General features: G+C 44.3%; 1 protein-coding gene across 1 annotated transcript in view; it reads right to left on the reverse strand.

The window, feature by feature from the left end:
* Positions 1 to 26,926, reverse strand: part of LOC108784902 (FRAS1-related extracellular matrix protein 1-like) — a 102,600-nt gene that overhangs the window by 66,483 nt on the left and 9,191 nt on the right. Inside the window, exons 7-19 of the mRNA XM_018553837.1 lie at positions 26,367 to 26,498; positions 25,047 to 25,391; positions 24,763 to 24,905; positions 23,309 to 23,505; positions 21,083 to 21,173; positions 19,609 to 19,776; positions 17,546 to 17,754; positions 15,220 to 15,313; positions 12,658 to 12,910; positions 9,086 to 9,280; positions 5,920 to 6,105; positions 3,685 to 3,881; positions 112 to 337 (exon numbers count right to left, since the gene is read on the reverse strand). Of these exons, the coding sequence (XP_018409339.1) occupies positions 112 to 337; positions 3,685 to 3,881; positions 5,920 to 6,105; positions 9,086 to 9,280; positions 12,658 to 12,910; positions 15,220 to 15,313; positions 17,546 to 17,754; positions 19,609 to 19,776; positions 21,083 to 21,173; positions 23,309 to 23,505; positions 24,763 to 24,905; positions 25,047 to 25,391; positions 26,367 to 26,498 (2,436 nt within the window). The remainder of the gene's footprint in view (positions 1 to 111; positions 338 to 3,684; positions 3,882 to 5,919; positions 6,106 to 9,085; positions 9,281 to 12,657; positions 12,911 to 15,219; positions 15,314 to 17,545; positions 17,755 to 19,608; positions 19,777 to 21,082; positions 21,174 to 23,308; positions 23,506 to 24,762; positions 24,906 to 25,046; positions 25,392 to 26,366; positions 26,499 to 26,926) is intronic.

Below are 26,926 nucleotides of genomic sequence, written 5' to 3' on the forward strand. Positions count from 1 at the left end.
AGTATGCAGATCTAGGGGCTGCGCAGCATCGGACACAGATTATGGCGATCCGTAGACGCGAGCGCCATATGTACGGGGAGTAATGGAAGCCATAAAAATCTTGATACAAACCTTGCTTCAGTTCATCCAAGGTGAAGCTGTCAATGGTCGAGCCTTTCCCCCACTCTCCGAAATTCTCATTTCTGTCCGCCGTGATATTCTTACCATCTGCGGCGTTTAATAACCAGCCGTGCGCGGGGGGGATTATGACCGTGAATCGCAGCGCGTCCGCCGGGACGTCCAGGTCTTCCGCGTTCAATGTGGCCGGCCCGATCTCGCAGCTCCCCCCTTCAATGATCTAGGTGGGAATAAAAGGACATAAATGAGGTTCATGGATCAGACCCCCTCCCCCGGAGGTCACTTTTAATCATTATAATATCCTGACAATTATAAAGTTGCGTGAACACAGAAATGTGTTTTTTAGTTTTTGATGGGGAAGGGTTAGAACCCCTGTCAGGTCTGTGTTCATATGAAAAAGAATTCTAATTCTGACATCCGGCCTCCCCTTCAGTATCTGACCTCCAGCCTTATATCTGGAGGTCAGACCTTATATATGACCTCCAGCTTCCCCTTCAGTATCTGACCTCCAGCCTTATATCTGGAGGTCAGACCTTATATCTGACCTCCAGCCTCCCCTTCAGTCTTCTATCTGACCTGCGTCCTTCCCTTCAGTCTTTTATCTGACCTCCGTCCTTCCCTTCAGTCTTCTATCTGACCTCCGTCCTTTCCTTCAGTCTTCTATCTGACCTCCGTCCTTAAGTCTTTTCCCCAAAGTACTCCTTAGGGTAACGGGAGGACACAAGCTAGCGTCCTCCCGTCACCCTAGGCTCAGTATATAGAGAGCTGTAGCTCGCGGTATACTGAGATGCCGCAGCTGAAGCGGATCCCGACAATTGTGCCGTGATCCGCCCAGCTGCGCGAGTGACAGCTGGCTCTGCCTATCTAGAAGCAGAGCCAGCTGTACCCTCCCCCCTCCCCCGTCCGTTCCGCCAGTCAGCGCTGGCGGATCAGAACGGGGAATCCAGCCCCTCCCCGGTCATATACCGCGCTGAGCCAATCACGGCGAGCAATGTATTCTATTAAAGGAAAACTATGGGGGTCAGTGTTTTTCCCCATAGTTCTCCTTAGGGTAACGGGAGGACACAAACTAGCGTCCTCCCGTTACCCTAAGCTCAGTATACCGCGAGCTACAGCTCCCTATATACTGAGACGCCGCAGCCGGAGTGGATCCCGACATCGATGTCGAGATCCGCCCAGCTGCGTGAGTGACAGCTGGCTCGGCCTATCTAGAGGCAGAGCCAGCTGTACCAGCCCCCTCCCCCGTCCGTTCCGCCAGTCGGCGCTGGCAGATCGGAGCGGGGAGGGGGGAATCCAGCCCCTCCCCTGTCGTGGCAGAGAGCCGTGATAGGATCGAGAGGTGAGCGAACGCCGGTATGTGTTCGCTCACCTCCCCATGTACTGAGCCGACCTGTGACAGTCTCATTGTCACAGGTCGGCTAGAACTATGAGGCTGAGTGGAAAGCGCCCCCCCCCTCATAGTTCTCCTTTAAACTGCGTGCATTTACAACAATACATTAAATGATGTCATAATGAACACAAAGCTGCATTCATTTGTGTCTTTTATATCTGCCTCGAGTTCACCTTTAACTGCAACACAGTATCTGTTGCCTATTTGGGTGCCGATCGGCGTCCCTCTTTTCCCCGCCTTAGAAAGTCGAACTGGTACGGCGGCATGACCTTCGGCTGAACCCCAGAATCTGGCCGGCCTCGCGGCCCGGATCACGCTGGGATGTTGAGTTCGGAAGGGGTTCTGCTTCTTCCCGGATTCTCTGCTTTGCGGGCGAAACGTTCTGTTACTCTGTAAACACGCCGCGGACTAAATTTAGGCGCGATGTGTGTGGCGCGGGCTTGTTCGTTTGCAAGATCGCTTCCCCCGCGCCTGAAGGGAAACTCTATAAAACCCAGAAAAATCCCAAAAATAAAAGAGTGATACATTGGGTCTAAAAGTAACTTTTTTTTATTACTCGAAGCAAAAACTGAAGTTTCTTTTTTTTAATGCAAATTAGAGGTGCACCGAAATAGAAATGTAAAAACCGAAACGAAAACCGAAATTAAATAAATTGTCGGGCCCGAAAACGAAAAAAAAAATTATTTAAATTTTTTTACATTTTTAAAATATTTTATATAAAACTTTTTTTCCCAACTCCATTGATTTTCGACGCTATGTTTTGACGGCCGATATATCGGTGCATCCGTAATGCAAATACACTGAAATTGCAAGTGGAAAATAGTGATATTCCTGCCACTAGATGGAGCCGAGGAGCACAGGAATTTCCTTATGCTTAAACCTTAAAGATGTCATCACTGGGTCTCTGTGCAATGCAGGTAGATCATGGCTGGTAGGAGGGGCCAGCAGGGTACTTCCTTAAAACATCACAGCAGCTTGCCTCAGTAATCCTTTCAAGATGTAACGGCAGTGATGCGAGGAACCCTAACTCTCTGTTAAAACTGAGAGAGTGAAACCAGGGTTCCATACCTGAGAAGCCTCCGCAGCTGCGATCCACACTACTTCAGTCCATTCAGGCGTTACATAAGACCCCTCAGCCCTGATGCAAGCAGAGGGCTGGATCTTAGGAACAGTTGTGCAAATATCAAAGTACCTTGATGGGCGGTTGTCAGTCTGGAGAAGTGGGCGTTCCTAGTCGGCTCTAAGTAACACTCCATGGCTAAAAGAACTGAAATGCACTAAATGAAAGGGGCGTGGCCAGGGATAGTCAGGCTGGGGAGAAAAAAAAGCTAGATCATGCTGGATGTCCTCCAGCCAGGAAATGAGGCGGAGCTCTAACTGACTTGCTGCAGCTTCTAATGTACATTGTGAGAAGCTCCCAGTGTGCAGTGATATCAGAGGAAGCCATTTCAGTCCAGGAGAGGAGGCGGTACAACTGTGCAAGACTGAAGAGAAGGACGGAGGTCAGATAGAAGACTGAAGGCAAGGACGGAGGTCAGATAGAAGACTGAAGGGAAGGACGGAGGTCAGATAGAAGACTGAAGGGAAGGACGGAGGTCAGATATAAGACTGAAGGAGAGGACGGAGGTCAGATAGAAGACTGAAGGGGAGGACGGAGGTCGGAAGAACAGATGTCAGATAGAAGAATGAAGGGAAGGACAGATGTCAGATAGAAGAATGAAGGGAAGGACGGAGGTCAGAAAGATGACTGAAGGGAAGGACAGAGGTCAGATAGGAGACTGAAGGGGAGGACTGAGATCAGATAGAAGACTGAAGGGAAGAACAGATGTCAGATAGAAGAATGAAGGGAAGGACAGATGTCAGATAGAAGAATGAAGGGAAGGACGGAGGTCAGAAAGATGACTGAAGGGAAGGACGGAGGTCAGAAAGATGACTGAAGGGAAGGACGGAGGTCAGATAGGAGACTGAAGGGGAGGACGGAGTTCAGCTTTTTTTAAAAATGGGGTTTTAGCTCTGTGTTCGGCTCTCCTGGGCTGGGGATGAAGAGAAGTGTAAAGGTTTGTTATAAGCTGTGTAAATGCTCGCTGAGTTCGATGCTCTTCAGTGGGACATTTGTTGGCTAACATTAGACTCTGGCCTCACCAGTAATCCGAGACACACAATGGCAGAGATCTTACCGTGAGGTTCTTGACGTGCAGCTGAGGTTGTTCATCGTTAGTCGGTTTGATGACGATGTAGAAAGGAACGCTCATAGATTTGTGGAGGGAATCGCTGACCGAGATCATGAAGAAGTCCCCTGTGGGTTCTATGCCGCGATGATGGGACTGGACGTAGTGGATGTACCCGGAGGTGGCTTGCTGCAAGCTGAAGGAACCTTGAGAAGAACACAAGTCTAAGTCTGTCTCAGTTTAAAATGTGCCATGCATCCTAAATCTCCTCCACAACTGTCCGCCTTCTAGGTTTTCATCCCCTAGGGTTTCGGATTTGGACGAAATCCGAATTGTTGTTAGTTTCGGATGACTTTATGAATATTCGTTACGACTATCAGATAAAACCATATACAGATATTAATACTAAAGCCGAATCTCCAAGACCCAAATGGCATTCGGGATCTCCCCAATGCAATTCGGAAATTCAAATCCCGATGCCATTCGGGTCGGGGAGCCATATACATATATTACTACAGCTGAGGCTAACAGACCCGAATGGCATTCTGGAGCTCCCGAATGCAATTCGGAAATTCAGATTCCAAATGCCATTCGGGTCTAGGAGCCTCTGCTCTAGTATTATATGTATATACTGTATATGGCTCCCATGTTGCCCTAACGAAAATTCGTGTTCAGACTCATTCGGAATGCATTAAACCGAAAAACGCATCTGATTGGCTAGAAAAGTCACATGTCCTATTCAGTTTCGCTTTTGAACGAAATTTGGACGGGATCCAAAATTCGGAAATGGAAATTCAGATTGAGACACATTCAGATGCATTGGGATTTGGAAATTCGGATGTGTCAGAATTTCGTACAAATTTTGATTCGGAACGAAACAAAATGCACGTCTAGTAAACAGGAGCTGCAACTTTCTCCTGGAGGTCTCTGGGCAAAAGCTTTTATGGCCCTCAGTCAACAGGCCCAATACAGAGGTCCTTCAGCTCCATCAATATACCGGACGCAGACTGAAATCTTCATATTTGTGTCAACTGAGCATTTCTGAAGGATGGGCCTTTGAAGAACTTTAGTATACAGGCCGCCCCTTGTGACCTTGTCTTCTTCTAAAAATAATATACCGCTTTCTAGGGTTTCAATATGCCCGGACTTAAATGGCAGCATGGTTGCTCTGGGTCAGGGATAGTATTTAAGTGAAAGACAGCAGCAAAGTTATAAGAATATATACAGGTATATGTATATATATAAAATCAATATTCACTTCCTACATATAGGATGGTCCAGCATGGGGTAGAAATACGGTATATTGGCCCACATAATCTACCGGTGGCATAGACTGAGACATCCCAGAAAGGAAATGATCTATTATATCCAGGGCCGGATTTACTTTCTCTGTTGCCCCTAGGCCAGGTTCCTCAATGTGCCCCCCTATCCCACAACCCCCCCTACCCAATGGAGAATGGCAGACAAGTGATCTTGGCGACATCACCGAGATCACTTGTACAAAACAAGTGGCGGCTTCCCCGCTGTACATTTAGCTCTGCTTGCCCAAAGCCTGCCCGGCGCCCGGAACTGCATATTCCAGGTATGGGGAGATAGGAATTTCAAACCCCTGCTGCCCGTCTACTCCCTGCTGCCCCCGAGGCCGGGCCTTGGTTGGCCTTGTGGGAAATCCGGCCCTGATTATATCGCGGCGGCCATAGTTTATAAGGAGTTCTGTGCCACCTACTGCTTGGCACACTAATGCACTGATTCTATGCAGCCAAAGTATATGTGACTTTTCACTTCTATGGTGCACACATTACATTCATGATCATACATTGCAATCAGTGACTTTCTATTTTCCAACACACGTCGCATTCCACAGGAACATGCATTGCGACTGATCGTTTATTTGGTGTGCTTCTTTCAAGTAATGCAACCTGTGCTATTTTAATGGCATCCCCACCAATAGTTCATCAGGCCCATTGCTTGCTAATCCCAAAGTCCTCCTTTATCACAGGTCAACAATTGTCACCCAGATGAGAGCAGGAGATGCTGTTGCTGCATACTGTACATTGCTCCCCAGACCCCATGATTCTTCCTCCATCACCCACTTTCGTAACCTTTACCTGTACATACACAAAGCGGGATGGATCATGGCGTTAATCAGCACGCATAGGGAGCATATTGGAACACTGCTTGAAATATCGTGAGATATGGAAGAGACAAAGACTGACCCCAGAGACCCGGGGGGACATAACATACTTATTTTTATCTCAGAGGCGGACTTTTCTGAGCCAGGCGCGGGCAGCGTGTTCTTCAGGTATCCGAATTGTGGTTGCGTCTCCATGAAGAATATTAAAGTGTCAGCCAGGGTGTCCACGTCGGAGGAGCTCAGGTGGGCTGGGGTGACGACAGACGACGAGCCTTCATCCACCACAAATATATCGCCTGCAGACATACAAAAGATCTGATAGATAAACATTTACTTTGCAATAATTTGTTACATTTGTTTTTCAAGTAACAGGAAATAAAAGATACCGTATTTGCCGGCGTATAAGGCGACTGGGTGTATAAGACGACCCCCTAATTTTCCACTTAAAACATAGGTTTTGCGCTATACTCCTCATATAAGACTACCCCACTTCCGTGGCAACACCATTTAAAAACATCATGGATGGATGTGCGGTAATACTGTATGTACGGTAGCTTCAGCTACATACAATATACCCCGCTGAGCCAATCACGGCGAGCAATGTACTCTATTAAAGGAAAACTATGGGGGTCAGTGTTTTTCCCCATAGTTCTCCTTAGGGTAACGGGAGGACACAAACTAGCGTCCTCCCGTTACCCTAAGCTCAGTATACCGCGAGCTGCAGCTCGCGGTATACTGAGACGCCGCAGCCAGAGCGGATCCCGACATGGATGTCGAGATCCGCCCAGCTGCGTGAGTGACAGCTGGCTCTGCCTATCTAGAAGCAGAGCCAGCTGTACCCGCCCCCTCCCCCATCCGTTCCGCCAGTCAGCGCTGGCGGATCGGAGCGGGGAATCCAGCCCCTCCCCTGTCACGGCAGAGAACCGTGACAGGATCGAGAGGTGAGCGAATGCCGGTATCTGTTCGCTCACCTCCCGATCTACTGAGCCGACCTGTGACAGTCTCATTGTCACAGGTCGGCTAGAACTATGAGGTGAGTGGAAATCCCTCATCTCATAGTTCTCCTTTAATGAATACAAAGCCTGCTCGGATTGGCAGAGGTTGTGTACATCGCTCGCCGTGATTGGCTCAGCGCGGTATACTGTATCTAGCCGAAGCTAGCGTACATACAGTATTACTTCACATCCAGCGGTAATACTAACTAATAACGAACTAAAAGGTATACATTGTATACCCTGCGTATAAGACGACCCCGATTTTCGGGGGATGTTTTTAAGTATAAAAAGTCGTCTTATACGCCGGCAAATACAGTACATTCTCTGCTACAGTATTTCTCTACTTTTCATGTTGGCACATTTGGATAAATACTGTGTTCACTGACAATAGTTCTCTCCTATTAATGTCTCTTTACATGCAGATAAATCTGACCTGAACAATGCATATTATGGTGGTCTGTTAATTGCAATTTTTCTGTACCGTATATTCTCTCTGTCAGTTTATATGTTTGTTGAATGCGCCTTATTTTATTACTGAAAAATGAGTGGAAAAAAAAAAGGAAATAAAAGATACAATAAAACTTATATTTCCAACAACATACAGATAAAATCGTAGGGTCACCAGTCTATAAACATAACAAAGTGACTGATTAAGACATTATAATGTTCCAGCTTAGAGAGTGAGGATGTCAGGGGACATATCAGCATAGGAGGAGAGGGGCTGGAGACAGTGCTGTGACCGCCCGCTGGATCCGGACGATTGGGTGCGTATCATTTTGCTATTTCATTTCCCTAGAGGAAAATGAGCAGTTAACCCTCGCAGTGCAGGGGTAGCCCTACTGCAAGGGTTAATGATCATTTCCCCTGGAGTTCTTTAATGACTTCATGCCCTTATACCCCTTATGGACCAGAGAAATGTTTACATTGTGTCGTCTGTGTTCGGCAATCACATTGTTATTATTTATGATAGCCTAATTATACATACAGTAAGCTCCCTGTTATCCGGCATCCACGGGGATTAGTATATTCCGGAAAAATGTAGTTTCTGGTTGCTTGAGAGTTACTATTAAAAATAGGTCTAACTAATGCCATACCCCGTACTATACCATACCCCATACTATACCATACCCCGTACTATACCATACCCCATATTATACTATACCCCGTACTATACCATTCCCTGTACTATACCATACCCCGTACTATACCACACCACATACTGTACCGTACACCATACCCCGTACTATACCATACCCCGTACTATACTATACCCCATACTATACCACACCCCATACTATACCATACCCTGTACTATACCATACCCCGTACTATACCATACCCCAAACTATACAATACCCCATACTATATGACACCCCATACTATATGACACCCCATACTATATGACACCCCATAATACCATACCCCATACTATACCATACCCCATACTATACCATACCCCGTACTATACCATACCCCATACTATGCCATACCCCATACTATACCATACCCCATACTATACCATACCACATACTATACCATACCCCATACTATACCATACCCCATACTATGCCATACCCCATACTATACCATACCCCATACTATGCCATACCCCATACTATACCATACCCCATACTATACCATACCACATACTATACCATACCCCATACTATACCATACCCCATACTATACCATACCCCATACTCATACCATACTCATTTGTATTGACATTCCATCCCGGGAGTGAGCTTGGAGCGGTGACTACTTTACAACACACACAGGGACCATCGAGAACAGAAGTAGCCCCCCTCCAGAAGGAAGGACAGTGTCAGCACCAATTCAGAGATGATTGGAGGATCTACAGCCGAGTGATACACAAATAAGATACATTGTTGTTCATAGTTAGGGGACTTGAATGTATATTTAAGATTTAACTCCTGAGTTTAGTGTCACTTTAATATTGATATTGACATTGAACATATTAAAACATTTCTTGTTCTGCTCCCTGACCCCCCTGAGCATACATCATGATATGTACAACCATTTGTATAGACCCAGTCATCGGAGAAATCACAATTCCAGAATGAAGAGGTGAACCGTTCCCTGCGCGGTCTGGCGTGCAGCCTTTCTTGGTAAGGGATATTTTTAGCCACCTACGCCCAGGCTATAACATATGGTAAGTCGCGCTCGTCGTCGTCGAGATGCTTTGGATGGATGCTTAATTACCTTCCACTCCAACGGCTCCAGAGCGGAACAGTGACCTTGTTAGCCACATCATACTCACCAACGTGCATGATGGGTTGCTGATTATTGACGGGCGTTAGAGTGATGTTCAGGTCGTAGACGGGAAGGCTGGCGTGAAGAGGGATCGGAGGGGGAAGAGGGCCGTTGAAGCAACAGGTGTCGGCTGTGGAGGATTCACCATCGGAGACTATTAGAGTAACCGTATCTGCCTGGGGATGGGGTCCAATCTCGCCTCCTTAAGGAGCAGAAAAACATGTTAAGTACCAAGAAAACAAAACCTTATACATGGCTATTTATCAAAACCAGAGCTTAGCGAGTAGTCTGAACTCCATCTTAGATTCAAATGCTCATTAAATCTGAACTTCGGCCTTCCCTTCAGTCTTATTATTATTATTATATAGGATTTATATAGCGCCAACAGTTTGCTCAGCGCTTTACAATATAAGGAAGACATTACAATACAATTCAAGACAAGATATATGGAGGGCTCTGCCCCTGAGGGCTTACAATCTTAGGCCCCGTTCACACTGAGCGATTTTTGCAGCGATATCGCTCATATTTCCACGCAATATCGCTCTATGTAGCTTCTCCAATCCATTTCAATGGAGCTGTTCACATCTCGTCGCTCAATATCGCTCAATATCGCTTGTAGCTCGTCGCTGGTAGCTTGTCGCTCCTACATGACCCTTTTTTAAAGTGATTTCGAGCGATATTGCTCCTGATTGCATACAGCCCAATAGGAAAAAGTTGCGACAAGTCGCTCAATATCGCTCGTCGCACAATATCGCTCAAAATCGCGCGATTTTCATGTCGCTCAGTGTGAATGGGGCCTAAAGGGAGGGGCCAGTGATACATGAGGAGGTAGCTGTGTGGGGATGAATTGTCTGAGAATGTGATAGTTCAGTGGTTAGGTTGAGGTGGGATAGGCTTCCCTGAAGAGATGAGTCTTTAGGGATCCCCTAAAGGCAGTCAAGGTGGGAGATAGACGAACAGGTTGGGGTAAAGAATTCCATAGGTGTGGGAGATACCCTAGAGAAGTCTTGAAGGCGAGAATGGGAGGAGATGACAAGGGAGCTGGAAAGCAGGAGTTCTTGGGAGGAGCTGAGGGGACGGTTAGGGTGATACTTTGAGACAAGGTTTGAGATATATCCGGGGGCGGAGTTGTGGATGGCTTTATAAGTGATTGTTAATATTTTTCATTTTATCCTTTGGGTGAGTGGAAGCCAGTGGAGGGATTGGCAGAGGGGGGTTGCAGACACTGAGCGGTTGGTCAGGTGGATGAGTCTAGCAGCTGCATTCATGATGGACAGAAGGGTGGATAGCCTGTGTAGCGGAAGGCCAATTAAGAGGGAGTTGCAATAGTCAAGACGAGAGATAACAAGGGAGTGGATGAGTAATTTAGCGGTTTCATTGGTGAGGAAGGGGCGTATTTTGGAGATATTACGAAGGTCTTGCACAGTTGTACCGGCTCCTCTCCTGGAAAGGTTGAAATTCATAGACTATAGGTCGAACTCAAGGGACTATAGGTCGAACTCAACCGACTTGTGTCTTGTTTCAACCTAACTAGGTTGAAGGCCAACTGCAGTCATTTTTGACTGGCTCCACTAGAACATCAGTCCCTTACATACTTTCAGCTGAGATCACATAAGCAGTACCGAAGCACTTGGACACTTGACTACCTTCCACGTGAGCCATTAGAAGCTTTTTCTTAAAGATCGGCAAGGGTTCCTTTTTTCTTTTTGGAACTTATGAATTCAAGAAGTAGACAGGAGGGTTGAGATATTTTAGCCTTAAAGTTGAACTCTGAGCACAAAAAACTTTAATTGAAATATATTACACATTAGTTACAAAAGATATATCATTCACTTTCGGTGCACCTAATGACTCCCATATGAGGATAATATTTGCTTATCCCGGAGTTCAGCTTTAAATAATACCTTTATTTCTACAGCTCAGGCCAAAGAAAAGGTCTATTGCAGTGCAAAGAGGGAGAGGTGGAAGCCAAGCCATGGTAACAGCCCCTTCATGGCCAAGTTAGAATCCATATTCCCGCAGTCACTTTATGGCACCGTCTCCTCGGCTGCTAATATTGTATTTAATTATTCCTAAACTCCAGACAATCTTTTTTTTTTTTTTTTTAGACATGAGGTTGAGTATTTGCGGCATCTGTTGTTGCCGTTTCGTCCGGGGAAGGAAGAATGTTTTTTTGAGCAGAAAATAATTATTTTGGGAAGAACATTTTGGAATAGTCAGGATTTTTGACAGGTGCCTCGGTAGGAAAGACGTCAGCCCGTCGTGTCAGCACATTAGAATTTTAAAAAGGTGATTAATACTAGTAGAATTCATTAAAACCTGTTGATTTGCCTTGGCAGGTTGTGCAGCATTGCCAGTTGTCACAAAAGCAAAAATGGAATGTAAATGATGATTTACACTTGAGAGAGAAAACGTGGAGAAGGCTCGCCTGTGGTTGGGTTGGATTCTGTGCTGAGAAGTATAACTCGGGAGAATAACAAAATAGCAATGTAAAGAATTCATAGAGCCGGTGATATCAGGTTCTGGTCCACTTCTTATCGCCCCTTTACAGTCATAAAACCACAAAGAGCCCTAAACCAGGTAGCTGAAATACTGCAATATATATATAGTGTGTGTATGTATATACGTATATGTAAAAAAAAAAAATTTGATGGGAAGGGGGAGAAGGGAAAGGAGATGTATACGCATTGAGAGGATGTCTGAGTGAAGGGAAGAGGGTAAGGGAAAGAGTGTATAGAATAGAAATGTTGTGTAAAGGGCAGGGAGGGAGGAGAAGGGCAAGGGGGACATGTATAAGGTAGAGACAATGTGGAAGTGGAAGGGAGAGACAAAAAGGGAAGGGGATGTATAAGCAAGCAGATGATTTCTGAGTGGATGAAAGATGGAAGAGGGAAATAGAAAGAATGTGTAGAACAGAAATGTTGTGTAAAGGGAAGGGAGGGGGGAGAAGGGAAGATGTATAAGCTAGAGACAATGTGAATGTGGAAGGGAGAGAGAAGAAGGAAAGGGAGGGGATGTATAAGCAAGGAAGCAAGAGGGTAAATGAAAGAACGTATAGAATAGATATGTTGTTGTGTGAAGGTAAGGGAGGGAAGGGAATGAATGTATAAAATAGAAATGGGAAGTGAGGGGATGTATTAGATACAAATGTTATGTAAGTAGAAAGGGCGGGGGAGAAGGTAAGGGATGGAGAATGGAAGGAAGGGGGAGAAGGAAGGGAGGGGATATATAGGACATGCTATATAAATGAAAATGAGGGGATATAAAGGCTCGTTCACACCAATTGCGGTGAGTTCCAGATCGGTAGCTGCTGGAATGCACCACAATCGCTCACAAAACTGCCCCCTATGTTTCGGGTGAGGGAGGGGCAAACAGCCTTTTTTGCGCTTGCAGTGGAACGAAACGCAGGCAATGCACCGCCACACCCCCTCCCGCCCCAGAACGAAGGGGGAAGTTTTGTGAGCGTGTGGACAAGCCCTAAAGGTAAGAGAGGGCATATGAAGGTATGATACGTTAAAGGAAGGGATGGGACTGGATGTCAGATTAAAGTTATTAAGATTAATATTCTAAGTATCTCACCTGTGTGGATATATGCAACTAACCCCTGAATAACATCAAGCTGTGTGAACTTTTCCACCATGACCCCTTGTCTCTGTATCATCCCATACAGAGGCATGCGGGCGACCATGTACGTGAGCTTTGCGTCATCGCTGTCTGGGTCCGTTGCATAGAGGTTTTCAGCCGTTATGTAGATGTGGCCACCCTCTGGGCAATCTATATTGGATTTCAAGCCAGGCTGCAACTCTGGGGGTTCATCATTCACCAGTATAATCTGCAGAAGAAAAATAAAATGGGGGGGGCCATTATGCAACAAAGTTCATCACCACAAAAAATTTTGCACTGTGCAAAGAAGTTGGTATCCCACATAAAAGCACGTTTAGACCTCAACCAATGATACGATACATTTAGATTTTAAAAGTGAAAGTCACTGAAAAGCTCACAGTGACATCAGAGGAAGCCATTTCAGTCCAGGAGAGGAGCCGGTATAACTGTGCAAGACTGAAGGGAAGGCCGGAATTCAGCATCAAGACTGAATATTCAATTTCCAGTGGTGACTGGGTCTCCTTAATAAGTCTACTTCATTGCCCATTGGATAATTGTCCTTATTTCCTTATGCAGATGCTGCAAAACGTTCCCATTGTCACAAACATTGCAGGTGTATGTGACAAAGCTGGCGCCTCATTACCTTCCTAATTACACACACCATTCAGAGGTTAATGGAGGCGCTTGTATAACAGGATGGTAGAAGGCCCGGCGAGGATGCCAATTTACTGGGGTAAAGAGAGATACTTCCGTCATTATATATTGTGCTACATTACACTGGAACCGCTCCTAAAAATTGTTGCTGGAGAGGCGAAAAAATGTATCAATTTAGGAATCTCCGTTCACTCCATTTATTTACAGGATTATTATTATACAGGATTTATATGGCGCCAACAGTTTGCGCAGCGCTGTACAATATAAGGAAGACATTACAATCACAATACAAATCAAGACAAGATGGTAAGGACGGCCCTGCCCGTGAGGGCTTACAAGACATACGTCTTCAAATATTGACATGGCAATAACTTTGGTAGCTCCCAAAATATAGAGACATAGGTTGAAAAGAGTCACAAGCCCATGGCGTTCGACTATAAGACAAAAATCTATTATTTAAAAACCACATTGAAACCTCAAAGCCAAAACCTGCAGCTGTTCCAGAGCAAAGTAATTAAATACAAACCTTTATAAAGCTTAATACAAGTTCCAAAAAAAATCATTTTCTGGTCCGCAAAGGCCATCAGATGGATCTACAGCAGCTTTCCTAAACTAGGGATGACCACAGGTTTGGACTGAACTTGGTCTGGACCTGAACTCCTCAGAACCTAGAAGGGACATGGGGCCACCCGCACCCAATCAGATGTGGGCTGGGGCATTCCCCATCTCGGCAGCTGCATGTAAACAAATGGGTAGGATGCTTGTGCTGACATCATTGACCTTATATGATCACATGGCCATATTAGGTCATTGCCATTTGCCCCTGCAACCACCACTAATCCTCTTTTAAAGTCCATCTCCAGGTTAATACTATTAATACTAACCCCCCTCCCTCCCACCCACCCACCTCTAACTAGCTGGTGGGTGGAGTTAAAAAAAAACACTGGGACCAAGCACCGCTCCCCCGTCTACCCCCGAGACCTGAACCACCAGCACCCCCCCCCCCCTCTCTCTCAAAAAAACCCCCCCTCTTGCTTGGGCTTATACCACCAGCACATCCGAACCCCACCTTGAACTACAACGACGGCACCGCGACCTTCCCACTGACCTGCACTGCCAGCAAATTAGCCCCCTCAGACCTCAGGTGGTGAGAATTATGCGGATGCCCCTGCCCTGCACTCAGAAATGACGGCAGCGAGGGACATTTAGGGGACTTAAGTGAGTAGGCTTGCTTCACAAAGAATATAAAATATAAACCCTGCATTAGTTAGAGCGAAGTGGGAGTGAGGTATGGCTGGGGGTCATATTTTGCCCAGAGTGTGGCTTTAAGCTTACAGTAAATGGATGAATGCTGAATTCATACAAATGTGATTTTCCCCTACTGCGTTTTCTGTTGAAATCAATACAAGTGCAATAAAAAGGCATGTTGACTCGTCTTAATGTGTATTGTTATGTGTTTTCAATGCCTACTTTGCATTAAATGTCAACCTGCAAAATAACGTGCATTGGTGTGCAATCACGTGGGTCATGATGCCTTTACATGTGCTGAAAATACTATCAAATCCAGGAAAGAAAATGTGTCTGGATTTCATCATTTTATAGTATATTTTGTCTGCTCTGCGGTCTCCGCAAGAGGAACTCCAGGAATTAAAATTGTGGGCAAACAAGGCCAGTGGGCGGCTCTGCCTGAACACCGATCCTAGGAAACATCATAAGACCAATGCCTTGGCACTGGTCACATGACTACATCACTGGAAGATCACGAAAGACTCTTATTCCAAAGAACGGTATATCTTTTCCTTCTCAATGACTGATTCAGGTACCTGAAACCTTTTCTAGATGCAGATTAGAAAATTTGGAGTGTAAATGCCCTGATTTAATTACCTGGACACCAAGCACTCCATCCGCTGCGTTATTCCCATCCGTCACGGTGAAAACAATCGCGTCTTCATGTGATTCTGAATCGTCGTGCTGATACCTGCCGTTAAAAACAGGAATATGTATATATAGTAAATATATATAAGTCTTGACAATGTTCCGGCCTTTCCCCAGGCTTGCATGCTGCCCTTAAAAGAGAGGTTGCCATTTTGCCCATGCAGGTATCAGAGCTTGGACAAGGGGGTGATGTTAGGCTGCATTCACACATAGCGTTTCCGGCTCCCGCGCGGGACGAAAACGCTAATGTTTTTGAATCCACGCAGATGCCGATTGTTTGCGGCTATTAAATAGCTGCGGACTTGCGTAATCCGCTGGATTATAGCGCTTGCACTATTTCGGGGGCCGCACGTTTTCGTGCCGCGTGGTCCCGGCAATGGTGTGAACGTTGCACATTGAAGTGCATTGTTTTTTGTGTTTGGAGCGGCTCCGTACAGCTGAATACGCGTGGTGAGCCACTCAGGCGTGAATGGAGCATTATGGAACCTCACCCCGCATGTGACAGACCTGTTGATTGGTCACTCAGGCCTGAGCACTAAAGGGGAAGTCACATGCTACCATATACCTGTAATCCCCACACCATGAGGGAAAAACCCTGTACAGCAGTCTGGAAGAGGAAAGGGCCGAACTGGGAGCAAATCAGGTGTGCTGCATGTAAATTTGTTAACAAAGAACCTGCTGATAGAAGTCTTGGCTGTGTAAATTAAAGGACTGGTTGCACTGAACTACAAATCCTTTGGCAGGTCATACATCTCCCATAAATGTATTTCATCTGTGTATTTAGCTGTTTGCCTGGAGTTCAGCTTTAACTAAGTGTAATTTACTATTTATGTAAGTCTAGTTAATTGTTATTGTAATTGTTATTGTGCACGGTGGTAGAGCACAAGAAAAAGCCCCCCAAAAAAACTCAACACTCGCCTTCATCAGGGCTTAGATTCTGAAAGTAAATATAGTGAATATTGGACAACAAATGTTACAACAAGGATAAAATAATGTTCATTTTGGGTCTCCAGTCATGAAAATGTACTGAACTTATCAGTGGGGCTCCTTAGACTGCCCCTGGGACAAACTAGCTGCCCTAGACCATGGCGTTCTTGTGTCCTGCTTTCATGTTTGGCATTCCGTTCTATACTTTAATAAGGGTCAGAGGTGTAGAGACCTCCAAAGACTCACAAGACTACTCAAGTCCAGGGGATAGACGTGTCTGTCTGGTTCTGGGGGGTTCCCTGTGCCAGAAAATCAGCCTATGGGAAATTGGACTCTTCCATTCTAAGATAGCACTCTGCTATTGTGGCGGCCTCTGATAATAGGATGACAAAGCCCTTCTGTGCAATATGCTCCGCTCTCTAGAGGATGAAAGATTTTATTCCTATTGTTGTTTATAGAGCGGCGTCTTTTTATTACAGCACATATGTGTGACATTTTATGACTAACTGAGTGATACAGACACATTGTTTGGTGTGTGAAAAAGAAAACGTTAATCTTTGATAAGAAGAATCAATTAAACGGCAAGAAAAGGGAAGGGGAAGGTTCATCGTAAATGATCACGTCTGATGATGTTTTAATCAATTTAATTAATTAATGCAAATATGATTCACCAGAATTTTTAAGACTCTCCGTTATGCTGGCTAAAGGCGTCAAGATTCATTGGTTATAATACTTATGTAGTTTTGGATCTACAAATAAAAAACAAGTTGGTTACTTTGTAACCTTTGAAAGAAATGTTTTGCAATAAGAGTTGATGTTGATGTTTGGATCAGACTTCCAGTAGAAGTATTGAATCAGTGAACAGTGAAGCTGGCCGCATACTGATTTTCATAGGAACGGTCATAGAAAAATCTCATGAGAACATTCGATAATGGCATCAGAGGTCTGACGAATGTTTGTGTGAAATTTCTTTTGATTTTAAAGTAGGGCTGGGGAAATTAACGATTAATTCCTCGATTAATCGTTAAACTTTTTGATCGATTAAAATTCTTTTGATCGAAAATGAAAAGACTCACCTTTCCGCCGGCTTTCGGGAGTCCCGTTGGAGATCTTGTGACGTCACGGACATAGACGTCACCGGACTCCTCCCCCCTTAGTGATGTTAAAGTCCAAATGTTTTTAAGCTATTTCAAATGCTGATTAAGTCACGTACAATGGATGCTGTTCTTTGATGTTTAGGACATCAGATAATCTCCTAAGTGGGGTTTCCTCTTATCCTCGGGCCCCATAGCAGCCATGTGGACAGCTATGGTTATAGTTACTCCACTTAGAGGTCCTTTATTCCTACCTGACATTCAAGGCTCGCAGATCTTGCAGATTAAAGGAGCTTCCCTCGGGCAAGATGACTCCGCGAAGTTCCAGGTTTCCATGCAGGGGACGGGACTTCAGTATAATTCTCAGATTCTCCTCTTTTGTGTCCACATCGGAGAGAACAATATTTTCCCCGCTTATTAGACAGCTGGCTCCTTCCTCGGTTCTCACAGGGCTGGTAAAAATCTGAAAGGTAACATTTGATGAGCAATGGCACCAATTGCCAATATCTCACAGGTATATTGATGACGTTCTTCAATATAATTCTTTAGCATTACATGCACTTTGTCTGCTGTCTTACATTTCTGAAGATTTGACACTTACTTGTTACTGGTTTTAAAAATATTTAAAAACTCAAAAACAATGTGGTGGGTGCATTCGTTTTCTTTTTTTTTTTTTCACCAGCTGCAGAGGCTGATGAAGGGAACGTCTTTCTAGCAACAGTATTCGTGTGCGGGCACATGCTAGGGTTGCCACCTTTTCTTCAAGCGAAACCCGAACACTCCAGCGACGCATGGTCATTTTTGAGAATGAGTTGTGGCTTGTTCATATGTAAAAAGTGCCGCCCATTCATATGTAAATATCACAGTAGAGACTATTTTCAGTGGGGGACAGTAGCCCCTATATTAATTTTGGTTGCCCCTGTCTGCCTGACATCTTGTGTCCAGGTTTCTGCTGCCATGAAACCCGAACACAGCATTCAAAACCCGAACTGTCCGGGTGAATCCTGGACAGGTGGCAACCCTAGCACATGCGTCAGAGCTAAAGGAACTGACCAATCTCTCAGGGGAATCAAAAGGATCGAGCTCGTGTAGAACTACTGCACTATGCTGGTGTGATCTTTTATGCTTTTGTTCTTTTTACAAACATTACAAAACTGGCGTTTCAGTAAACAATAGCACCTTGTAGTCTTAGTTTGTTTTTCATTTCTGCACTTATAGTTGTACTGCTAATAAAGTTAAATGTATTAGTTATTATTTAATAATTAATGTGTTTAACTTGCTGTTAGCAGTACAACTATAAGTGCAAAAATTGATCACAGGTGCAAACACAAAACATGGCTAGTCGCAATGCATGCACTTCAGACCTCAGACCAACATCAATGAATGCACTTCAGACTTCAGATGAACCCCAATACATGCATTTCAGACCTCATATCAGCCATATCAGCCTCAATGCATGCACTTCAGACCTAGGATCAGTCCCAGTGCATGCACTTCAGAACTCAGAACAGCCTCAATGCATGCACTTCAGATGAGCCCCAATGCATGCATTTCAAACCTCAGCTCAACCTCAATGCATGCACTTCAAACCTCAGATCAGCCTCAAAGCATGCACTTACAACCTCAGATGTGCCGCAGTGCATTCTCATTTCATGCATTTCAGACCCCAATGCCTCCCCAATACATGCACTTCGGACCTAAGATCAGCCCCAGTGCATGCACTTCAGACCTCAGATCAGCCCAAAACCTGTACCTTTAAGAATGCAGGGTACTGCTGCAGGTTTGCAGGTGGGCTTCTTTCGCACAGCACGTCAACATCCTTAGCTGTTGGGGGCACCTCATATACTATTTAATCTCCCTGTCAAAATTCTTGGCTCTGTTCCTGATCATCTTTATGTGTTTAGCTCCTCGTGTTACATTCTCCATAATATAAAAGAAATGGGATGGTTGGAGCCCCCCATATTAAGCACAGAAGATGTGCAGATCCGGGGACACACCAACAGGGTCCCTCAGTGACTGTCCCTGTATTCCCTTTCCAGAATCCAGCACACACTGAAATAGCAGTTTCTATTGTGTAATTTCATGTTCCTATGAGCCAAAATGGATGTCTGTTTGCTACCTGAAATGTCAGAGAGTTGAATAAATGCCTATAAGCAAATCCTTCAATGCTCTAGGCTGTAATTATATTTTCTGGATTAACATTGATGTATGACTGTGGTTTCCAGTAACCATACATTAAATATTATATAAAAAGTAGCAATACACCTGGATACACAGAAGTACAACTAGATACATCTCCTCCTGTGCACATACACACCTTGGGGATCTGGTCATCCACCGGCATCACCGTTATATTGAAGAGGAGTCCGGTCAACTTCCCTCCGTGTTCATCGCTGACTGAGAACTCGAACTGAACATACATGGGTTCGGGCCCGATGTCCTGGATCGGGGGCATGTATGCCACTTTCAGGTGGGTTACTGCTTCCTGGTGGTAGGATTTCACAATATCATCAACAGTCAAACAATGATCCTAACTTATAAAAAGGGGCTGAAGGAAGAAAAGCTTTGTTGCCATAAGCAGCCAAACTCTTCCATTGTTGAGAGGGAGAATGGAGACCAGAAATGTTATTGCTTGTCAACAGAATCACCAGATATTGTGAAGAAAGAAAGAGAGGCAGAGAAAGAAGAAAGTAACCTGAGAGAGATGGAGAAATGGAGGGTGATAGCAGCAAGATGAGAGAGGAATGAAGAGAGTAAATACGTAAGCCGACAAAAAATTTGTTTCGTTTTTCGGATTTTTCTTTCTTTTGGGTTTCGTGTCCGAACGCATTTTCATTATTTGGATTCAGGACTTCGGAATGTTGTTATAGTTTCTGGTTGGTCACAAAACAGTCACGTGTCGGATTTAGTTTAATTTTGAATGAAATTCGTATGATTAGAAATTGCGTTAAAAGAACTTTCCGATTTCGTTTACATTTTTCGCCTCATTGGAATTCGGACATTCGGATTCATCCGATTGTCCGAATTCACAACATTTTACAAAATTTGCATTCGGAAAGAAACTAAATTTACATGTCTAGAAGCGAGTGAGGATAAAAGAAAGAAAAGAAAAGAAAGAAAATAAGGAAGGCAGGGCTACTGAAATTAGAAAGGGCAGAAGGGGAAGAGGAAGGAAAGGAAAGGAAAGGAAAGGAAAGGAAGGGGAGGGAAGGAAGGGGAGGGAAGGAAGGAAGGAAGGAAAAGAAAAGAAAGAAAGAAAAAAGAAAGAAAGAAAGAAAAAACAAAGAAAGGAAAGAAACAATAAGAGGGAGAATAAAAGAGAGAGAAATATAGAAAAAAATAAGTGAGAAAGAAAGATGATAAGAGAGAGAGAGAGAGAGAGAGAGAGAGAGCGTGTAAGAGAGATAGAGGATCAGAGAGAGAAAAAGAGACAGAGGGTAAGAGAAAGAAAGAAAGAAAGAAAGAAAGAAAGAAAGAAAGAAAGAAAGAAAGAAAGAAAGAAAGAAAGAAAGAAAGAAAAGAAGGCAGCGTACTGGAAATTAAAAAGGAAGGGAAAGGGGAAAGAAAGAAAGAAAGAAAGAAAGGGCAAAGGAAAGGAAACAAGGAAGACAGTGCTATGGAAATTAGAAAAGAAAGGAGAAAAGGAAGTACAGTAAAAAGAGATAAAGAGACAGAAAGAAAGTAAACAGGGAAGAAAGGATGAAAGGGAAAGAGGAAGGCAAGGAGAAAGAAGGAAGGGGAAGAGAAAGGAAGGAAGAATACGGAGCCGGAAGTAAAGGAACTGCACATACCTGGGTGAAAGCATGCAGGGTGGGGATTAATGGATCTTTTTCTAAAGCGTTTGCAGTATCTACAAAGATAAGTCTTCCAGCATCTTGGATACTGTAGAAAATACAGAGAATAGGTTATAATGTGTCCATTTTTTCTGAATGTAAAACTTCACAATGTGTAGTCGTGCCGAGGCAAGGAGATTCTCATCATTCTTGAAAAAAGTAAAGATGTGCACCATTTTAATACATTTCTAATGCTGGATCTTTGTGTTAATGAAACTGAGCAGGGAAGCCGACTATCAGTTGGTGGCAGGCTGGCTGGTACTTATATTTCTAACATAAGCGCTTAGGGAAAACATTATTAGGAAATAAATATATAATCAACTTTAGTATACACCTAGGGGCATATTTATAAAGTAGTAAATGTGCACCAGGAAGATTCACCAGCAGTGAATGTTTTTACTTTCATCTATGTCTCTTTTTGACCTTTAGCAGTATCATTTGGCAGGAAATCTGCTCTTCCAATCAGCGTCCCCACTTGCTGATGATAGCTTCTTTGCTGCTTTATAGATAGATTTAGCCAACCCCCTCATAAACCTCTGGACAGTTAAAATATAATGATACCGTTGTGTTCAGGATTCTGGGTCTGTGTGCCTAACGTCACTTGGAAAGACACTTTCTATTCTATTGTGTGTGTTCCTCCTGTATAGTGCTGTGCTGGATGGTGCTCGAGAGGGCACGGATAATAGCCATTCTCTCATTGCTTCTGCTAATAACAGGTCTTTGATCTCTCACAGACCTGCAATACATCAGTGAGGAGTGATTTGCCAGGCTTTAGAACTTGTAATCCTATTTTGAATAGGAAGGTAGGGTCAGGTAGATGTAGGACAGGGATAGCCCAACTTCAGCCCCCCCAGCTGTGGTGAAGCTTCCAATCCTATCATGCATCTGCCTCTGGCAATCCTGCCTGTAACTGTCACAGTGCCTTATGGGACTTGTAGTGTCACACAGCTGGAGGGCCGTCATTTGGCTGTCTCTGGTATAGGAAATACATATTCTAGCTCATACTAGACTTGTGCGCCATCAAAAAATGTGTTCCGTTTCGTTCCATTTCGGAATATCCGTTATTTCGTATTTCGTAATGCGTATCCGAAACTCAATTCGGATTCGTACGAAATACGAATTTTCGTTAGTTTCGGCACATTTTCGTAACTTTACGAACATTCGTTATGATGAAGTTAACGGATTCCGTATCCGAGTTTCGTATTTCGGATTAAAAAAAACTACCATCAACTCCAATATAAATGTACTTTGCTTTTTAACTTCAATTTATAACGAATGTTCGTAACGGAACGAAAATACGTCAACGGAATTTCGTATTTCCTGCCTGTATTGTATTGTAATGCAACTCTCAGCAGCAGAACAGAAAACCTCTGATTGGTCAACCAAAACGAAATACGAATTCCGTTAACGGATTCCGTATCCGAATTTCGTATTTCGGAAAAAACTACCATCAACTCCAATATAAATGTACTTTGCTTTTTAACTTCAATATAATGAATGTTCGTAACGAAACGAATCGCACATGTCTAGCTCATACCCTGGGGACATCAGAGAGTAACACGGCTTGGTGATGGTGTACAAGAGCTGGCTATGCGGTGACTCGGTATCGGTGAAGTGTAGTTGACTCCTGCCAATTCTGGTCACCTCGTTCTCTCTCACGGATAGATGTCTTGTACTTCCAGCTACTTCTTTGGGTAGCTGATCCTTCACAGAAGCAATGAGGATTACAACAACCTAAGTAAAAGACCAGAAATGCGTTAGGAGGGAATTCCTGGGGCTAAGCAGCAGTCCCAGGCACGCAGCTGGAATCCACTGATAAAGAATAAGCTTCGTGTTCAGACACATTCTAGAAGAGGGCTTATTCTGCCAAAAATCAAAGGATATATTTTTCAAATAAAACCACTAACCTGACTTGTAAAGTCTCTGAATCCGTTATTTCGTATTTCGTAATGCGTATCCGAAACTCAATTCGGATTCGTACGAAATACGAATTTTCGTTAGTTTCGGCACATTTTCGTAACTTTACGAACATTCGTTATGATGAAGTTAACGGATTCCGTATCCGAGTTTCGTATTTCGGATTAAAAAAAACTACCATCAACTCCAATATAAATGTACTTTGCTTTTTAACTTCAATATAATGAATGTTCGTAACGAAACGAATCGCACATGTCTAGCTCATACCCTGGGGACATCAGAGAGTAACACGGCTTGGTGATGGTGTACAAGAGCTGGCTATGCGGTGACTCGGTATCGGTGAAGTGTAGTTGACTCCTGCCAATTCTGGTCACCTCGTTCTCTCTCACGGATAGATGTCTTGTACTTCCAGCTACTTCTTTGGGTAGCTGATCCTTCACAGAAGCAATGAGGATTACAACAACCTAAGTAAAAGACCAGAAATGCGTTAGGAGGGAATTCCTGGGGCTAAGCAGCAGTCCCAGGCACGCAGCTGGAATCCACTGATAAAGAATAAGCTTCGTGTTCAGACACATTCTAGAAGAGGGCTTATTCTGCCAAAAATCAAAGGATATATTTTTCAAATAAAACCACTAACCTGACTTGTAAAGTCTCTGGTATATGCCCTATAGTGGGATCCATATGCACTACCTAATGTACACTCCCCATAGGAGGATTCATGTCTCGGACTATGGCAGCCTTAGGACCTGTGTCTACAGGCTTTGGAATTGTGCCAATGGCATCAGTTTGAGACTCTTCTGACATAATTCAGAATTCATTGATAGGTGCATTTGAGTTGCAGTTGACCTCCTTCTGAACTGCATTTGACCTGCTTTCAGTTGGCGTTGCATTCCCATAGACTTGCATGGGAATGCAAAACATCTTTGAAGTCTGGCGACATAGACATTTAAGATGGCCACACACATGGAAACTTTAACTTTAACCCCTTTTGATTGGGCTGGAATTGAAATCCCAAACCCATGAAACACGTAACTAGTGGTTTCTTTTAACCATAAGGAGATAGGATTGAAATTTCATTACTCGAATCCAGCAGAAAAATCCAAGTGCTTTGACAAAATTGCCATTGTTCTTTCTGGTTTCAATCGATGTATTCAATAAACCGCCCTGAAGTTGTCAATACTTAAGGTAGCCATACACTGTGCAAATGTTGGCCAGTTCTTGATGAATGTGACAGTTTTAAGTGGTCCATGCTCTTTATCACGCTTAATAAAGACCACGGACTGCTCTACACTATGCTACAAAGTTTCCTCTGTGCATTGACAATAAATCTGAGCACATACCTAGGGGTCCTCCTCATTATGCTAAAGTTATGCACTTGAATATGTATAGGTTCCTTGTCTAATACACCACAGTATATATGCTATCTAGAAGAGTAGAGCACAATGACTCCCTATAGGCATTGGTTACTGATTTCAGCCTCTGTGTCTCAACTACTGATGGTGTTATGCTCTATGCTCTTGTAACTACATTCTCCATCTCTATACAACGCCCATGTTTAGTTTTGTAATGGGCACAACACATGGGGGAACTATGAAAATGGTGAGGATATATCACTGGAGTGCCTAAATATTATAAGAACTGTAGGGATGGGATGGACGTATTCATGTTACTATATATGTTGAATGATCTGGCATTTAAAGCATTTAAAGCGGGACACTCACGTGCTTGTCTGAATAGTTGGGAGGCTGGTGGCTGTCCGACAACACAAACTCGAAGGAGTCCTGGAAGATCTCCCCTCCAAAGTGTCTGTAATAGATGAGGCCTCGGAAGAGATCCCTCTGCAGGAATGTCAGTACGGGAACACCTAGGGCAAACCACAGTGTTTTTATCTCCGTTGGTGTTGGAGGTTCCCAAAGAGTTATCTACAGGTTTTCATAGCTGTCCATAGATAAAGAGGGGAACCCTACTAGGCATTAAGTAGAACACACCTAGTGGTGGCATTTACCGGGACTCTCGGAGGAATATCTCTTCACCAGTTCTCCAGCTTTGGGCAGCCCGGTGATGTTGTAGCGGATGTGGTCATCACTGGAATCCATATCTGTTGCCAGCAACATGTCCTTCTCTATGAGGATGGAGGCACCTTCCAGGAGCTCGAAGCCCACGTTGTTAACCAGGAAGGGCGGGCTGTCGTCCTTAGGGAGAATGTTGATGGGGAACTTGTGTCGGATGCTGTGTTTGCCATCAAAAATTCGGAAGACAACGAAATCCTTGGTGGTGTCGCTGTCATCGTGATGGTAACGCACAATGCCATCTTTGATGTCCTGGACGGTGAATATAAAAGCCTTGGAGTCTGCCAAGAAACGGAGAACAAAATATTGATAACATTTATCATAGTTGTGCATTTTGTATATGCAGAATTCAAAAAAGAATAAAAAAGTTCAGTTTTCGTATGTAACTTTGTGCAAGAAGCTCAAAACATATAATATAGCGGAAAGTACCAACTGGTCATAGGGACCATTAAACCTTTTAGTAATGAGAACAGTAGGCTCCCATTGAGCATAGGAGCATTAAACAACTCATGAATGTTAAAGTGGATCTGCAGTCTGGGCCAGATTTACTCTCTCTGCTGCCCCAAGGCCAGGTTCCTCATTGCGCCCCCCTACCTGCCAACCCCCCACCCCCCTCATGGCAGACCTGCATGCTGCATACAAGTGATCTCTGCGACATCGCCGGGATCACTTGTACATAACAAGCGGCGGCTTCCCCGCTGTACATTTAGCTCTGCTTGTCCAAAGCAGGGCTAAATGTAGAAAACCACTACCCGCCCTGCGCCCGGAACTGCATGTCCCAGGCATCGGGAGATAGGAATTCCACACCCCTGCTGCCCCTCTACTCCCTGCGGTCCCTCTACTTCCTGCTGCCCCTCTACTCCCTGCTGTCCCAAGGCCGGGCCTTGGTTGGCCTTGTGGGAAGGCCAACATGCCTGATTAGAGAGCCGTTGATGCCTCTGCCTAATTGTATTCAGCCCAGCTGGCCATTGGGCATACCGAGGCGATCTGGGCTGGCCGGACCTATTTTCAGTGGTGGGCCTGGAGCTGGAGCTCCAGGATATACTATATAAACCGGCCCTGCCGGCATGGGGGAAGGGGGCTCTCTACAAGGGCAGTTTCCTAATTTCCTTGGAGTTCAGCTTTAATGAATACAGAGTTGCATTAATTTGCGTCTTTTATATCCGCCCGGAGTTCATCCATAAGAAGTAGATAAAACCGCTGGCGGCCATTACTGAACCATGCTTGCACACAGAGAATTAAAGACATTTCTGCACCTCTCAGCGTGAGACGTCCGTGATGCAGCCCATCCACTGTTACCAGACGAACAGCTTGAATGTTATCGTTATCCACGACCTGAAACAGATCCCAGCCGATGGGGCGAGACTGTCCCTCCAGCAAGTTCAGACCTGGGAAGCGCGGCCATGGCGGGATAAAAAAAATGACATCATCAGCACGGACATTTTTATAGCAGGCTCATACAAGGTTGTTTTACGGACAAATCCGGATGAAGCAATAACACCTCAATGTAAAATTCAGCTTTCCCATGTTGAGCTTTGTAGCGCTATGGGAAACGTACTACCAAATGCTTCGGTTTAGGCAAAGGCTTTTTTCTAGAACTCCACATGGGTAGAATGAAGCTATTTAAAAAAAATTACATTACCCAGAAGCCCTTTCACCTTATGGACGGGGTTATCTGCATGTGTGTAATGTGAAACTTTAACTAGTTAAACCTTTTTTTAAAGAAGAAAAAAAAGCTTCAGTTATAATTAATACATAAAAATTAGTCATTCCGCATAGGAAAAAAAAATGTGTGAAATATATCAAAAGATCGAAA

Source organism: Nanorana parkeri, unplaced genomic scaffold, assembly GCF_000935625.1.
Source record: "Nanorana parkeri isolate BGI_ZX_2015 unplaced genomic scaffold, ASM93562v1 scaffold131, whole genome shotgun sequence".
NCBI lineage: Eukaryota > Metazoa > Chordata > Amphibia > Anura > Dicroglossidae > Nanorana > Nanorana parkeri.